Here is a 15,508-nt window from a genome sequence, read left to right as displayed (position 1 = left end):
CCGCTGAGAGTGAAGGTCCCAGAGGTGTTGCAGACTGAAATCGGTAAGTCAGTTTACTAGCCAGCTGCTCTTGTCCTGGGCCATGGGAGGCTGCAGAGCACAGAGGGCACATGGGAAGCCCTCCTCTAGGAGGGAAAGTGGGGGCGGTTCCCCCCGAGCGCCTCACAGTGGCTGACGGGCTGCGCAACGGGACAGGCCCTGCCTGGGGAGCCCATCCCGGGAGTTTGTGCCCCCGTCAGACCTGAGCTCGTTTCTGCCAGCCTCCCCTGGGACCTTCCTGGGCCCAGCGGGGCCATCTGTACGAAAGGGCAGTTGGACTTGAGGGATTCCTAAGCCTGGTCGATCACCAGAATCCCTGGGGGAATTCTTGAAACTCCAGAAACCGGGGCCTCACTCCATCCCACCTCGGGTCGGGATCTCTGGAGTGTTTTTGTTTCTGTGAATTCCTCTCTGATGCTGTCGGCGTTTGGCCCGGTGAGCACCCTGCCGGCCAGTGATTGCTCTGTCCCCATTTCGTTCTCTAGTCGTGATAGGAGGGCTGAGGGAAGGCGGCATAAGAGGGTGTCAGCCTGAGAAGCGGGTCCCAGGCAGCTCTCTAGAGAACAAGCGTCCCACGCTGCCTTCGGAAAGCGTGCCTTGTGGCCTGACTGAGGCCAGAGGGTAGAGTCCCTCGACCGCATGAAGCTGCCAGGGGAGCAGGACCGACACCGTCCAGGTTCCGCTGGGGAGTCGGGGCTTCATGTGAAGTGCTTGCCTTTCTCGGCCTCGCGCCCTGGCCCGGGGGCCACGAAGAATGAGGGGTTTGCACTGTGGCATCAGAGGGCAGCCCCTGGGCCCATCTGATCGTAGACGGGGTTTCATTTGTCCACGTAACAGAGCCTAGAACATCCAGAAAATGTTTTTGTGCTTGCCTTGGGACCTGGACAACAGGAGTCCAGTCCTGGATTCGGGAGTGACCTGGTGGGTCCAGGACTCAGGGGGCTCAGCAGGCATGGCCCCCTCTCCCGACACCCCATTTCTCCTTCCCTGGGTTCCCACCAGACTCACGTCTGCGCAGCAGCGAGGACGTCCGCGCTGCCCTCCGGGAAGCCCAGGAGGCGGCCATGCCCGAGATCCAGGAGCAGATCCAGGACTACAGGTTGTGGGTCCCCCCCGCTCCCTCTGCGTCCTCACCCGTCTGTCCCCTGTGACGAGCGTCTCTCGTGAGCGCGTTTGCCTCGCTGTTTCCGGGCGTCTGTGAGCACGCGTGTGTGCCTGCTTTGTCTGTCTTAGAACGAAGCGCACCCTGGGGCTGGGCAGTCTGTACGGTGAGAATGACCTGCTGGACCTGGACGGCGACCCTCTCCGAGAACGCCAAGTGGCCGAGAAGCAGCTGGCTGCACTGGGAGACATCCTGTGAGTGCACCCCCACCCCCCCCCCGCAACGCCACCCGGAAGTGCCGAACAGACGCGAGTGTCCTGTGCGTCTGCTCGCCGGCCTCTCCCCCCACGACGTCTGCCGGATCCTCCCCCCGGAAGGTGCGGAGGGCCCGGCTCGCCTGCTGCCTTGCTCAGGCGAGACCGTCGGCATTTCACGGGGCTCCCCACGGAGCTTTCTGCTCCCCTTCCGAGCCCTCTTCCTGACCGTGCTGCCTCCTGTCTGTAGGGTCACAGGGACCCTGGCACGAGGGCCGCACGTGGGCCCTCAGGAGGCAGACCAGCTGGCGGGCGGGAGGGTGAACGATTCTCAACTAATCATCTCAGTCGGGCGTCAGAAGACCGGCCTGACTAACCTGGTCAGGAACTTCGGCTCAGCTGCGGTGGCCGTGCCTCTCCTGTCCCGTCTTCCCAGCGCCACCCGCGTGACTTTGTGGGGACACATCAGACTTAGGGGCTTCTCCACTCAGTGCTCTGGGACCCTGGTCTCAGCTATAAAATGACAAAAGGTGGACGAGACTGTCTCCGGAGTCTCTGTTCACACTGCCATTCGATGCAGCAACACGTGCGGAGTTCGTTCTGGGCTCTCGGGACGTGTTAGTGAACAAAACAACAGTTTCTGTGGTGCTCACGTCATAGGGGGAAGAGAGAGCAATGTGCAAGAAATGAGGAAGGCCTGTAACGCGTTGGAGACAACGAGGGGGACAGAGCAGGCTGGCGGAAGGGGTCGGGCGCATCAGAGCCAGCGGGTGACGGTTTTAAATAGGGCGGCCAGGGCGAGCCTCCCCCCCCCCCCCCCCCAGTAACATTTAAGCAACTGAAGAAAGTGGGACCGTCATCCTTGAAGACCGCTGGGGGGAAGAGGCAGGGCAAAGTAGGTGCGTGCTTGACGTGTGGGGAGCAGCGGAGACCAGGGCAGGTAGAGAAGGTGGGTGCTGAAGTCAGAGAGGTGACGGGAGGGCAGCCACAGAGCCTGAGGACGGTTGTGCGGCCTCTGGTTTTCCCTGTCCGTGGCGGGGAGGGGCCGCATGGGAACCCACGCGGTGGGGCTTGGACCGGACAGGGCTGGGGCACGCGGTGAGACGCGGTCGGTGTCCCACGTGTATCCTAACAGTAGAGCAAACGGGCATCTCCTAAAAACTGAGTGTGGGTCGGGGAAGACCCCACGGTTTGTGCCTACACGGCAGAAAGGACGGGGTGCCATCAGCCGGGATCAGGGCGGCTGTGTGGGAGGCAGTCCGAGGTGGGCACGTTGAGTCTGAGGTCCGTATTAGACGTCACCCTGGAGGTGCGGCCGCAGGCTAAGTCTGGCAGAGGAGAGACAGGACTGCAGACATCACACAGGGGCACATTCCTGGGAATAACCCCCTGAGCTTCAGCCAAGCCCTGGATCTCTGTGGGCCTCAGTTTCCCTGGCCTGTTACACCGGGCACCCCGCCCGGGGTGGTCTCTACGGGAAGCTTCAGCCTCACTGATGGAGATCTGACGCCTCCTCACCGGGCACTTTGAGATCTCGATCAGCTTGTGAATAGCTTAGGATAGTGCCTGGCCCATCATGCCCCCTCGGCCGGTCGTTGCTGCCTCCACCGCCGTGTGGGAAGGTCTCTCTGGGTCGGCTCTCGAGGGGCCACCCGCCCTCCTCCAGCTCTATGTCAGCCCAGCCCTTCAGTCGAGTTTGGCTGGGCGAGGACGGGCCCCTTCCTCCGTGATCACGTCACAATGCCGGCCACGCCCCCCTTCAGCGGGAAGGACCTCTCAGTCCCTGTGCCGAGGCCCCCAAGGGGGTGAGCGCTCTCGCCTCCCGAGCGCCACGTAGGCTCAGAGCTGAGACCGGAGTCGAGGTCTGGCCTCCCCGCCCCCACCGCCCCCATCCCCCGTGTCTGCGCGGCCAACACGCCGATGCCGTACGTGCGCGTCATGGCTCCTTCCTTTTGTTCCAGGTCCAAGTACGAGGAGGACAGGAGGTGAGTGAGTGTGCGGTGCGTTTGCCATCCTTCTGGACACGGGGCGCCCTGAGCATCGAGGTCACAGTGTGTCCAGGCATGGCCCCAGGTGTCGCGTAACCGTAACAGCGGCTTGTGAGGTCCAGGCCCCTGCCGCTTGGGGCCACCGCCTGGGGCAAGGGTCTGCCCTCACCCCACCGTGCACATAGCCGGCCTCCCCACCTCCGCCTTAGCTCTGCGTCTCCCTCCGGCTTTTACCTCTAAGCCACCGTGAAGTGCTGGTGACAGGACCGGCCTGCGTCAGCAGCCCTTGTAGGGGAGCTGGGGCGCGACGCCTCTCCTCTCTGGCACAGGTTATGGGGTTTCCGCAGCCGGTATGCGTGTCCGCTCCTCAAGCAGCCAGCGTCGAAGAGTGTGCGCACGCTTGAGCCGGAGGAAGGCAGGCCAGGGCGGTTGTGGAGGAGGGGCCGGAGCCGGAGCCCTTGCTGCACTGAGTGCCCAGAGTGCCCGACCTGCCTCCTGAATCCAGGGCCAGATTGGCTTCCAGACACGGCTCTGGACGCTTCCACGTGTGGCCCGTGGCGGCTCCGTTCCCTCTCTCTCTTGGTGCCGGGGCTGGGAGGGTGGTGAAGGCAGAGGCAGGCCGGCATTTCTCCCCTTTTCCCTGCCACCCCACCGCACGTGGATGCCCAAGGACCGTGGCCGTGGGCCTCAGTCGGTTCCAGGCCTGCCGGCTTGTTGGCTTACGTTGTAGGGACCGGCCACGTCCTTCTGCTGGCCGCTCTCCCCCCTTCAGGAAGAGTTCCGCTTAGGGAGAGAATTAGGTCTTTCCCAGGACTCCTGCTAGCCAAGAGTCCTTCTGTGCCACCCCTTGAGAATTCCAGGGCTCCTTCCAAACACCCTGACCCAGAACTCTCCCTTTGTCACCCCCCCGGGTGGTAGTTTGGAGATTGTCCAGAGCGGGGTTCCAGCCCTTCCGCCTGCTGGCCGGCACAGCTCGAGCTTTCTGACTGACCACTCTGCTTCCCGTCGCACAGCGCCCCCATGGACTTCGCCCTCAATACCTACATGAGTCACGCCGGGCTCCGTCTTCGAGAGGCACGGCCTTCCGGCGCAGCCGAAAAGGCTCAGGCAGCTCCTGACAAGGACAAGTGGCTGCCCTTCTTCCCAAAGACCAAGAAGGTGACAGAACTACCTGGACAAGTGTCCTCTGGTGCGGGTCTCTGCATGAGGCCAACCCGGGAAAGCCACTCACGACTGCGCCTGACCCTCGCTGCCTTTGCGTGGGGAGTCCGTGAGAACCCACAGACGAGCTCAAACCCGGCCCAGGCGCACGTGTGCTGGTTCGGGAGCAAGCCGGAGTCTGCTTTGCAGTTAGCCATTCAGGGCGGGTCTGGGGGGGCAGTGGCAGGGATGAGTGGCTAAATCTGGGGATTGGGACCTTCTCCAAAGCTGGTGTCTCCTGTCCCAGCAGAGCAGCAATTCCAAGAAAGACAAGGAAGCCTTGGAGGACAAGAGGCGAAACCCTATCCTCAAGTACATCGGGAAGCCCAAAGGCTCTTCGCAGAGCAGTGAGTACATGGGGGGCGGTGGCCTCGGGCAGGGGCGGCAGCCCCATCCCCGACCGGGCCGCTGGCAGAGGGCGTTCCCTGTCCCAGCAGCCGCACGCCCGCCCGCCCTCTGAGACCGCAGCTCCCACTCAGTGCTGCTCGTCGTCCCCTTGCCACACCGCGTGCAGGCTCCTCGAGGTGCAGATGACGCTTCCGAGCCAAGGAGGCCATGCCAGTCCCCGGGCCTTAGTCTAGGAGATCAGAGCAGTTATAGCTACCAAGCAGCCACGCGGAGGAATATTCCCGCCTGGCAAGGCCGCCCTGTTGACAGTAAATGCCCCCTTCACCTTCATCAGTGGGCTCCGTCTGTGCCCCTGAGGTGTGTTGGGAGCAATTGTGGGCCCTCGATGGGAAGTCTGACTTACTGCTAAGCAGAACTAGATGTGGAGTGGGAGGTGGGGGCCCAGCGACACCCCCGATGCTGCCACTCACCTGAAACTCGGTTAAGCCTGTCGCCGGTCTGGAACTTTCTGCCGGCCTCCCAGTTGGCGTCTTCTGACCCCAGTGTTAGTCTTGGGAGTCTGGGAAGGGCTGTGGGGTGGGTGGGCCAGTGGCCTTTTCTGATATTGCTGCCTGGGGGCTGCGGAAGGGGGGACTCTTCTAGATCAGACCTGATTTTTGCCATTCGTTTTTCATTTTCCAGCTTGATGTAAGTTTTGTTTTGACTCTGGAGACGTTAATTTGACTTTTCATGGTTTACTTTTGTTTTTGTTTGTTTTCTTTTAGCATTTCATATTCCCTTGTCCCCTGTGGAAGGTAAAAGGACCATTTTCTGTGGGTTTTTCTTTGCATTAGCTTTGAGTTTCCATCTCTCAAGTCTGTCTGTCCTTTTTCCCCGTCCCCCATCCCGTCACTCCGTCGCTGTCTTCCGTGTGCCTCCTTCCTGCTCCAGCTGCCTCCGCGGGGGGCTGCTCCTGGCGGTGTCACGGCCTCCCCGCCCTGGGCCCCGCCCTGTCCCTGTCTCACATCTCAGGGAACGGGCTCCGAAGGTCCAGGGCTCCGTGTACACGAGGGAGGCCTTCACACATTAAAACGTCCTGCACGAGCTTCTCAGGTTTTTGTCTCGACTGAAATAACAAAAATCCTCATTTTTGAGAGTTATGCGGGGTTTCTTTCGTAAACAGTGGGTCTCTAACAGTTCTTCTTGGGGGCCTTTCACCGTCCGTCACCTGCTCTGCTTCAGCCCTTGAGCATGGCGCGTCCACCGCTCCTGACTTAACATGGACGGCGTGGCGTCACCGCGGCGGTTGAAGAGAGTGACCCCTGCTGTGTGTTAGAGGGCCTGGTGCCGTCGGGGGTCTGTGCGCTGAAAACGAACACGTCATAGACATTAACCCAGAGAGGCTGAGAACCTGCAGTTGGGCAGACTCATTTCTCATCAGTGAGGCTCCCACGAGTACAGTCACGTGATTAACGTGGTCAAGGCTCTACTGTGAATCTGTGCAGAGAGAGAGCAGTGCAATGAAATCAGGAAATTGTTCAGTGGCTAGAATTCATTTCATGTGAAGTGACAATTAAAAATAACGATTCAAAATTATTTCAAAGTTACTAAATTCCTAGACTCATGCTACTTTATTGATTTTTTTTTTTTTTAATGTTTATTTATTTTCGAGAGAGAGGCAGAGACAGACCGTGAGCAGGGGTGGGGCAGAGAGAGAGGGAGACAGAATCTGAAGCAGGCTCCAGACTTCGACGCAGGGGGCTCGAACCCACGAACCATGAAATTATGACCTGAGCCGAAGTCGGACACCCAACCGACTGAGCCACCCAGGCACCCCTCCTTATGCTACTTAAAAAAAAAAAAAAGGTTTTAAGTTTTGAGAAAAGGCATATAGAACAATGGAAAAATAAAAGAATGGCCTTGGGACCCAGGCCCTTAGATCTTAACACACACTTCCTCCCGTCCACGCTGCCCCAGGGGAGGCAGGAGGAAGCAGCAGCTTCGAGGGGCCGGGAGCCCAAGGACAGGGTAAGGGGCCTGGGTGTTCACCAGGGCTGAGTTCGGTCTTTCCATTGTAATCTAATGATTTGGTGTGGCCTTGGTTCTCAAGGTCCCAGAACATCAGCAAAGCCTGTGTCCGTGTCTAAAGACCAAGCAGCCCCCAGAGGTGGAGGAAGGGTCAGCACTGAGTGACTGTTAGAGTCATCAGCTGTTGCCCCCGTTTAACAGCGACCGTAACTGACTGTTAATAATATGGAATGTACTTATCCTTCCGTTTCATTGTCGTCCAAAGAATGGAGGAAGGAGAACAGGGGACACCAGTAAAAACTGTGCTCATTTAAAAAATTGCGTTTCTTTCTGCCTTTCTCCCCCCATTACACTGACTTTCCTCAGTTGTGCCGCCTCTCAGAGCAATCCCCGTTTGTCGTCACAGGGTGAACTATACCCCGAGCACAGGCGACACACAGGGGAGGGAGCAGTGGGCTCAGCCCGGCGGCCGCCTGTTACAGGGTGTTCCCGGGCCCCCGTGCCATCACCCAGCAGGGCCCCTCAGGCTGTGACTGCAGAGCTGACCCTGCGGCAGGCAGCTCAGGCCCCAGTCCCCAGAGTGGGCGTGATGCTAACAGCCCCTGCTCCTGACACAGCCTCCTGTTACGCATCTCTGGAAAACTGTTACCCCGGCCACCTGCCTAAATGATACGAAGTTTGAAGAGACCAGCTGGATGTTCTGTTTCCTCTGGCCTGGAAACTTTCTCATGAAACCTGAGTTTAGAGACTTAGGGAGATTTGTGGGTTTGCACGGGTGGGACTCTGGCTCGTGTGGGTAGGATCACGGCCTCGCCTGCCTCCCTGCCCACCCCCAGCCTTCCCGTTGGTCTCTGGCAGATCGGCCTCTGAAGCCCAGCTCTGGGCTGATGTCACTGCATCTCTGAGGAGGAACCTTCTGCGGGTATCCCATGAGCCTCGTGACTTTCATACCTGCTCTCTCTGTTTCTTTGAACAAGAACAGCCTTCTTTTGTCTTAGCTTTGAAGAGGGGCTGGAATTTGAATGCCAGAGAGTGACCCCTTTCCTCTGTTCTACCTAAGACCACCCCCACTCACTGATAATAAAGGGTCTGATTCACAGTGATGGCAGCAACTAGAGGCAGGGGCCGGGACTGGAAGGACAGGAAAGAAAGTCAAAAAAAGAACAAATAATGAGCTCTAAAAGTAATATAAACTTGGGAAATGATCGATATAACCTGGCAACCTGGCCAAATTACAGATAGATGCACTTTGGGTGCTCCTGGCTCGTATTCTATTCTGTATTCGGTTCTTGGAAAAAATCTCATCATTAATTAAGCCTGAGAGTCATTGTAATAACATGAGAGCCGAAAGGAATATCCACAGGAAATATACCTCCAAATGGTCTCATTTTGCATGTGAGAGAGCAAGGGACTGCCCCTGTCACTCTCCGGGTTATTGGGAGAGGACCAGGAAGTAGTCCAGAGGACCAGCCCCCGCGTCTCCCAGTCCCCAGCCCGGTGCTGCTGTCATCCGTGCTTGCTCACTGCTCTGTCTTCTGGGCTAACGGGAGCGAGGGTCCCGAACAGAAAGCAGAGTACCCTTCATTGTCTTTCTGCTTCCAGTCAAACCAGGCAACGTGAGGAACATCATTCAGCACTTTGAGAACAACCAGCCGTATGACGCCCCAGAGCCCGGGACGCAGCGGCTCTCCACAGGAAGCTTTCCCGAGGACCTGCTGGAAAGCGACAGGTAGCAAGGGCCACATGGGAATTGCCGGCTTCCCACGGAGGGGAGCCTGGGCGGGGTGTGCTGCAGGGCTATTTCCAGGTGCTTCCCCCCACCCCGTTAGACCGTAAGATCCCCGCCGCAGAACTCGCAGCTGCTCTGAAGACACACCAGTGTCGGCCATCAGGCCAGCGGAAGACAGAGCAGGACCCCCGACCTCCCAGCCCGGGGACTGCGTGTCTTGAACGTTTCCTTTGGACTCACCACCTGACTACTCAGCAGCTAGAGGATATTACACAGCAGCTAATCCCGACACCCTACCTGACAAGGCTGGAGAAGACTGGGGCAGGGGTGGCAAGGGACAGTCCCGGGGATGCAGGGGTCAGGCAAGGTTGGCCACCGACGCCCGTGAGGAAGAGCACTGGAGTTTGGCTCTGCTGGTTCCAAAGCACTTTCGAGAAGAAAAGAGGGTTTGCAGCTCTGGCATCTCGTATATTCTCCGTCTTTGGCCACGTTCCAGTGAGAACCCTTCTCTGGCATCGAGGCGTGCTCCCGGACTTGTTCCGGACCGTGGCACGACAGCAGCCACGTCATGTCTGAAATTCTCCAGCCAACACTTAGTGAGAACCACCTGTGGTCAGAAAGCTCCGTGCACCTTCCCTGAGTCACCCTTGAGTCATATAGATGGGGTCTTGCGTGCACAGAAATCATACACGTGTGCACCTACTGAGCAGGCGCAAGCCAGGTCACTGGGTCACCGGGTAGTGGCCAAGGGAGTCAAACCATTTTACCTGGGAAACTGACCAAACTACAAGTCTGCCGTTCCTGCTCCCACACAAGGTTACTCCTGCTTGTAGCAAACCTTCGTAAGCTCAGCGCGTGTGGAGATTCTGCCGTCGTGAGAACAAACAAAGCTGTAAGGGAAGGTGAAGGTTAGATCTGTCCTGAGCCAAGAGGCCGAGCTCCGTGTAATCTCATTGAGTGAATTAAATGTATAAATTACGGGATGTGTAGGCCCGATGTTACAGATGCATCAGCATGTAGAGACAAGATACCAACGTTGTGAGAAAAAAGTTGAGACCGTTTGTAAATAGTGCTCTTGAAGGTGCCAGCTATACATGCCCTGAGACCCTAGGATCCCGAATCCCCTGTCCACGGGAGCCGTTGGCTTTGCTGACTATAAGCTCACCAGCAATCTTAGCAGAAACGGTGGGTCAGAAGTCGGCAGGTGTAAGAGCCCCCGGGTCTAGAAGGCAGTATTCTAGGGATCGGGGACCAGAGGTAGGTCGCCCCACTTGTTGGGAGGAGGTTACTCGCTTGTGGGGGCTTGTCCTGGTGCTGAGGTGGCCTGTTGTGGGTTACTGGTGCAAGTGCTGGGTGAGTGGTCTTGGCTGGAGGCGTTCTAGCAGCCCCCAGGGGGTGGTCTGAGGCGGTCCGCTGGCAGCGTGGCTTCAGGGATAGCTCCGTTTGAGTCCTTGTCAGTTGAGAGACACGAGATAAATGGAGCCCAGGGTGCTGGCCTCCTTTGCTACAGCAGCCTGCTGTGCCCTCAGGAGCTGCCCAGACTCTGTAGGCCGGCCCTGGCCCTGGAGGCAGGGGGCCAGGATGCAGGTCAGTAAGAACCAAGTCAGCAGGGCCGTGGAGGGAGGAGGCACCATCCTGGGGCAGCAGGGGTCAGAGACACCAGCTGTCTCCCGGCTCGTGCTCTGCAGGATGCGGAAAAGAACACCCGGCCGTCAGCGTCTCTTCACACCGAGGGGTCTCTGGGACTGGAGATGCTGAGTCTTGTCTTGTCTGTGGGTCTTTTGGCCAAACCTGGCAGGTGAGGGGGCGGGTTCCTGCCGGTCAGTAGATGGGCCCTCCCCAGCCAGCCCGCCCCCAGGAGGGGACGTGGAAGCTCCGGAAGGATGCTACAAGATGAGAACAGAAGAATCCGCACCACAGCTGGAGGGGCAGGAGCCCATCCGTGGATGGAATCTCTGATAGGCCTGCGAGGAGGCCAGGACAAGTGTGAAGGAAGTGCCTGTACTTCTCGGTAGAAGAAAGTCCTATGAAAGGAAGAGATCTGCCTCAAGCAGGGTCCGCGGTGGGAGCTGACCTGCTCTGGAGTCGAGGGAGAGACGGTCTGGCCACCAGACAGTCCAGGACAGGAGCGAGGACCTCATGGTCCCCGATGAGGGCCTGCGGCATCCACAGCTTTCCTGGAGGGTTTGGGGTCTGTGGCATACCACAAGTCTGATCTCTTGGTCCCCGCTCTCATTTCCTGGTGGGCCACAAGGGACGATGACGGGGATGATGAGAGCCTCTGTCCATTGAGCCGGACTGGGGAGGGGCAGGGGAGGCACCTGGAGTCTTGGTGGCAGAGGAGAGCTTGTCCGGGACATGGGACCCCAAGGTTGCCGGTCCTCCTTCCCCAGTTCACGCTCAGAGATTCGCCTGGGCCGCTCGGAGAGCCTGAAGGGCCGGGAGGAGATGAAGCGGTCTCGGAAGGCGGACAACGTGCCCCGCTCTCGCAGCGACGTGGACATGGACGCGGCCGCGGAGGCCGCCCGCCTCCACCAGTCAGCTTCGTCCTCTGCCTCCAGCCTCTCCACCAGGTGGGCAGGGCTCGGGCAGCTCAGCTGGGGCGTCTCGGGGCAGGGGCAGCAGGGGCTGAGGGCTGACTTCTCTCCACAGGTCTCTGGAGAACCCGACCCCTCCCTTCACCCCCAAGATGGGCCGCAGGTGAGTGGGGTGTCCCGGCCCCGAGCGGCCGGCCGGGTGTGCCCGTCCACGGCCGCCGTTTCCCGTGGGCGCGGGGCAGGAGAGACGGGGGCGGACCCCGAGCTGAGTCCTTCCTCCTCTTCCCCAGGAGCATCGAGTCCCCCAATCTGGGGTTCGGTGCAGACGCCCTCCTCCCCCACCTCCTAGAGGACGATCTGGGCCAGCTGTCTGACCTGGAGCTGGAGCCGGATGCCCAGAACTGGCAGCACATGGTGGGCAAGGACGTGGTGGCTGGGCTAAGCCAGAGAGAGATCGACCGGCAGGAGGTCATCAATGGTGAGCATGTGCCCCTCTGACTCGGGCGAGTAGGGGGCAGAGGGTGGTAGTAGGCCAGGTGGCTCCCCGGGGACGGGACCAGGTCCGTGTCGCCATTCCTGCACGGCCCTTGGGGTGGGATGTCGCCCTGCGATCTGACACCAGCACTCGGCTTCCTCAGAAGTGGGTTGGGGTGGCAGTCATGACTTTGCACACTCGCTTGACCCCCTGTGCTTTGTGTCCCTCCCATCCCGCAACCACCCCGCTCAGAGCTGTTCGTGACAGAAGCCTCCCATCTGCGCACACTCCGGGTCCTGGACCTGATCTTCTACCAGCGAATGAAGAAGGAGAACCTGATGCCCCGGGAGGAGCTGGCCCGGCTCTTCCCCAACCTGCCTGAGCTCATAGAGATCCACAGTGAGGGGCCGTCCTCCCCGCCCGCTGTCTTTCCCCCACACCCCTTCTCCGGCCAGCCTTCAGGTGTCTGTCCCCATCTGACCGTGTGCCGGGGCCTACCTGAGCAGACAGCCCTCACCAGCTCTCTCTGGCGGACAGCTTGATACGCGCCCTGAAGCCAGCCTTCCGGGCCCCCCAGGAGCAGAACGGCTGCCGGACCCTTCCCCTCGGCACTGCTGCCCAAAGCCCTTCTCCCCGGGTCCCGGAGGGTCCGGCGGTGCAGCTCTACCCCGGGCCTCTCTGATTCTTCTCTCCTTGCCCCAGATTCCTGGTGTGAGGCCATGAGGAAGCTCCGGGAGGAGGGCCCCATTATCAAAGACATTGGTGACCTCATGCTGGCTCGGGTATGCTTGGAGGGGACGGGTCCCCCTTTCCCGTGGCCACGGGAGCGGCGGCGGAGGGTGTGGGAGGGCCGGGGTGCGATGCCCGGGTGGTGTCCCTTGTGCTGCAGTTCGACGGCCCCGCCCGGGAGGAGCTCCAGCAGGTGGCCGCGCGGTTCTGCTCCCACCAGTCCATAGCACTGGCGCTCATCAAGACCAAGCAGCGCAAGGAGAGCCGGTTCCAGCTCTTCATGCAGGTGTGGCCTCCCCGCCAGTAGAAGTCAGTGCGGGCGTAGCTCCGTAAGGCCGACCGGGGTCGCCAGGGATCTCCCAGGCTGCTTTCCTGGAGCCCCGGGCTGGCCCGCCGGCCTCTCCTCTCCACCCGGGAGGGCAGCCCAGCTACCCCCACGCCCATCCACACCCCCCTCGTCCCACGCCACCGCCTCAGAAACACTGGCACGTGCCGGCCCTCAGGACGGACGTGGCTTAGCAGCCCGAAGGCCGTGTTCGCCTCCTGCTTCCTGTGTGCACGTAGCTGGGCCTCGGTTTCCCTGTCTATAAAGTGGGCATAGCACCTGCTCTGTGGCGCTTGTTCGACCACATCCCCTCCGTGGGTTATCTCCCGGCCCCCGCCAGTCTTCCCTAAACCTTTCTGAGTGACCCTCTGGGGCCAGGACCCACTTGGCCTTTTCACACCCATCCGGGCCCCGAGCCCAAGAGCCAGGCCCTGACCGCGGGTTGTCCTCTTTCTCCGTCTGTGCCCCCTTCTGTCCAGGAGGCCGAGAGCCACCCTCAGTGCCGGCGGCTGCAGCTCAGAGACCTCATCATCTCGGAGATGCAGCGGCTCACCAAGTACCCGCTGCTGCTGGAGAGCGTCCTCAAGCACACGGAGGGTAGGGAGCGCGAGGCGGCGGCCGCACTCAGACCTAGTTCCAGCGCTGACCTGCTCTGTGGCCTTCACGAGTCCCTTGTTCCGCTCAGTCTCGAGGGAGGTCGCGATTATGAGCGTGCTCTGGGGAGAAGCAGCTCAGCAGTGGGAGGGGGTGTGAGGCTCGCCCCCAGCCTGCGGGGGCCTTGGTGCAAATCTGAGGAAAGCGTCCGAATGGAAAGAGGTTGGCACGCGGACTCCCCCGTGACTGTGGTCCCACACCGGGGCCACGGCTGCCGTCACCTCCCCCCCCCGCCCCCCGCATCTGTCCATCCCCCTGCCGGACGCCTCTGTGCAGCGCACAGACGTACAGCCGCGTGTGCTGACTGTATAAGTTCATTGGCCGTGCTGAGAGGAGCTAGCCCCAGGGACACTCTCTGGGGTCCCGAGCATTCCCCGGCTGCCCTCGAATTTGGGGCGCTGGAGTCAGGGTATGGAGTGTGAGGACCCTCTCCCGACCTGGGCGGGCATCCTGGAGGCACCGTTGCCGTCAGCCAGGCCCTGCCCTCCCCCGCATCTGCGGAGCTGGTTGTGGTCCGGCTGGCAATTCCCAAGAGCTGTGTGTGTCTCCGGGACGGTGCCCTGATCCCGAGGACCCTCGGCGCCAGGGCCCCTTAGGTTTGAGGCCCTCGAGTGAGGCAAAGACAGCACACCTGTGCCCGTACCGTCGGCTTGCAGCCACCGGCGGCCAGGTGTGCTGGACTCTGACACGCTCCTCAGGCAGGCACCCCCCAGCACCGCCTCTGCCCCGATCGGTAGGTGGCACGTCTGAGCACGAGAAGCTGTGCCGGGCCCGGGACCAGTGCCGGGAGATTCTCAAGTACGTGAACGAGGCCGTGAAGCAGACGGAGAACCGGCACCGTCTGGAGGGTTACCAGAAACGCCTGGACACCACCTCCCTGGAGAGGGCCAGCAACCCTCTGGCGGCGGAGTTCAAGGTGGGAGGCGGGGACCGCCACACACACTGGGGGCACCCCTGGGAGCGGAACCGGCCGGGGCCCGGAGGGACGGGGTGCCGCAGCGGGGCCCCCACGAACACCCAGCAGACGGCCCTGCCGGCGGGGACGGGATGCTGGAGTTCTCCTGGCCGAGCGGGGGCTGGGAGCCGGGGTCCAGGTGAAGGTGGCCGGGGAGGAAACAAAAAGAGGTCGGGTTGGGGAGAGGCCGGGGCAGAGCCGCTGGCAAACCCCCCAGTGGGACGCACAGCCTCACGGTGGCTTCTGTCCTGCCCGTGGCCTCTATTGGAGCGTCAGAGCAGAGGCCGCCTCATGCTTGCCGCTGACCCCCAGCTCCTCAGCAGTGCACTGGGTCGGACGAAGGTACGAATGAACGAACGACGTTTCCTTAACAGAGCCTGGATCTGACGGCCAGAAAGATGATCCACGAGGGGCCCCTGACCTGGAGGACCAGCAAGGATAAGACCTTGGGTGGGTGCCCCAGCCCTGCCCCCTGGACCGCACGCCCGGGGTGCCCCAGCCCTGCCCTCCGGACCGCACGCCCGGGGCCCGGCAGGGCTCCTGCGGCCCCGCCTGGGGAGGGGGCACAGGACCCTGTCCCTGTGCTGGGGGGGGGGCGGGGGGGGGCGGGGGCACTCCTCACGGCGCTTGCCCCCCAGACCTGCACGTGCTGCTGCTGGACGACCTCCTGGTGCTGCTGCAGAAGCAGGACGAGAAGCTGCTGCTCAAGTGCCACAGCAAGACGGCCGCCGGCTCCTCGGACAGCAAGCAGACCTTCAGCCCCGTGCTCAAGCTCAACGCCGTGCTCATCCGCTCCGTGGCCACAGGTGCCGCGCGGGCCTGGCCTCGGGCCTCCCTGCTGGCCCCTGAGCGGGAGGACGTGGCCCGGGGCGGGGTGGGGGGACGGGGCCCGGTGGACAGAGGCGGTTCGGTGAGAAGCCCGGTGTGTGCGAGAAGGGGCCCTGGGCCCGCTCTCTCCACCCGTGGTTTGGGGCGATGCCCGCCCCCCCCCCCCCCCCCCCCCGCCTCCGGGAGTCGCGGGCGGCGGCGAGCGTGAGGGAGAGCAGAGGGAGCGGGGGCCGCCGCGAGGAGGGCCTGAGGGTCCAGGACTGCCTCTGGCCTTCCTGTGCGCGACCCCGCGTGGTTCCGGTGGCCAGCTGCGTGTTCTGCTCTGGTCCCTGTCCCGT

General features: G+C 61.5%; 1 protein-coding gene across 10 annotated transcripts in view; it reads left to right on the top strand.

Moving 5' to 3' along the window:
- The window catches only part of ARHGEF11 (Rho guanine nucleotide exchange factor 11), an 87,073-nt gene that overhangs the window by 65,130 nt on the left and 6,435 nt on the right, over positions 1-15,508 (top strand). For 5 of the 10 annotated variants that reach the window (XM_019431295.2, XM_019431301.2, XM_019431293.2 and 2 more), the window contains 18 exons: positions 1-43; positions 1,042-1,138; positions 1,273-1,395; positions 3,357-3,380; positions 4,397-4,541; positions 4,831-4,930; positions 5,696-5,725; positions 8,541-8,667; positions 11,061-11,240; positions 11,320-11,367; positions 11,495-11,682; positions 11,932-12,078; positions 12,382-12,461; positions 12,569-12,694; positions 13,213-13,330; positions 14,125-14,303; positions 14,717-14,792; positions 14,981-15,148. In XM_019431295.2, coding sequence (XP_019286840.2) covers positions 1-43; positions 1,042-1,138; positions 1,273-1,395; positions 3,357-3,380; positions 4,397-4,541; positions 4,831-4,930; positions 5,696-5,725; positions 8,541-8,667; positions 11,061-11,240; positions 11,320-11,367; positions 11,495-11,682; positions 11,932-12,078; positions 12,382-12,461; positions 12,569-12,694; positions 13,213-13,330; positions 14,125-14,303; positions 14,717-14,792; positions 14,981-15,148 — 1,999 coding nt within the window. The remainder of the gene's footprint in view (positions 44-1,041; positions 1,139-1,272; positions 1,396-3,356; positions 3,381-4,396; positions 4,542-4,830; positions 4,931-5,695; positions 5,726-8,540; positions 8,668-11,060; positions 11,241-11,319; positions 11,368-11,494; positions 11,683-11,931; positions 12,079-12,381; positions 12,462-12,568; positions 12,695-13,212; positions 13,331-14,124; positions 14,304-14,716; positions 14,793-14,980; positions 15,149-15,508) is intronic. The other 5 variants (XM_019431294.2, XM_019431292.2, XM_053908850.1 and 2 more) reach the window with 3 other exon arrangements.

The sequence above is a fragment of the Panthera pardus genome, unplaced genomic scaffold (assembly GCF_024362965.1).
Source record: "Panthera pardus isolate Hobbes unplaced genomic scaffold, ASM2436296v1 HiC_scaffold_21, whole genome shotgun sequence".
Lineage (NCBI taxonomy): Eukaryota > Metazoa > Chordata > Mammalia > Carnivora > Felidae > Panthera > Panthera pardus.
Note: the sequence above shows the minus strand (reverse complement) of the source record. Positions and strands in the feature narration are given on the sequence as shown.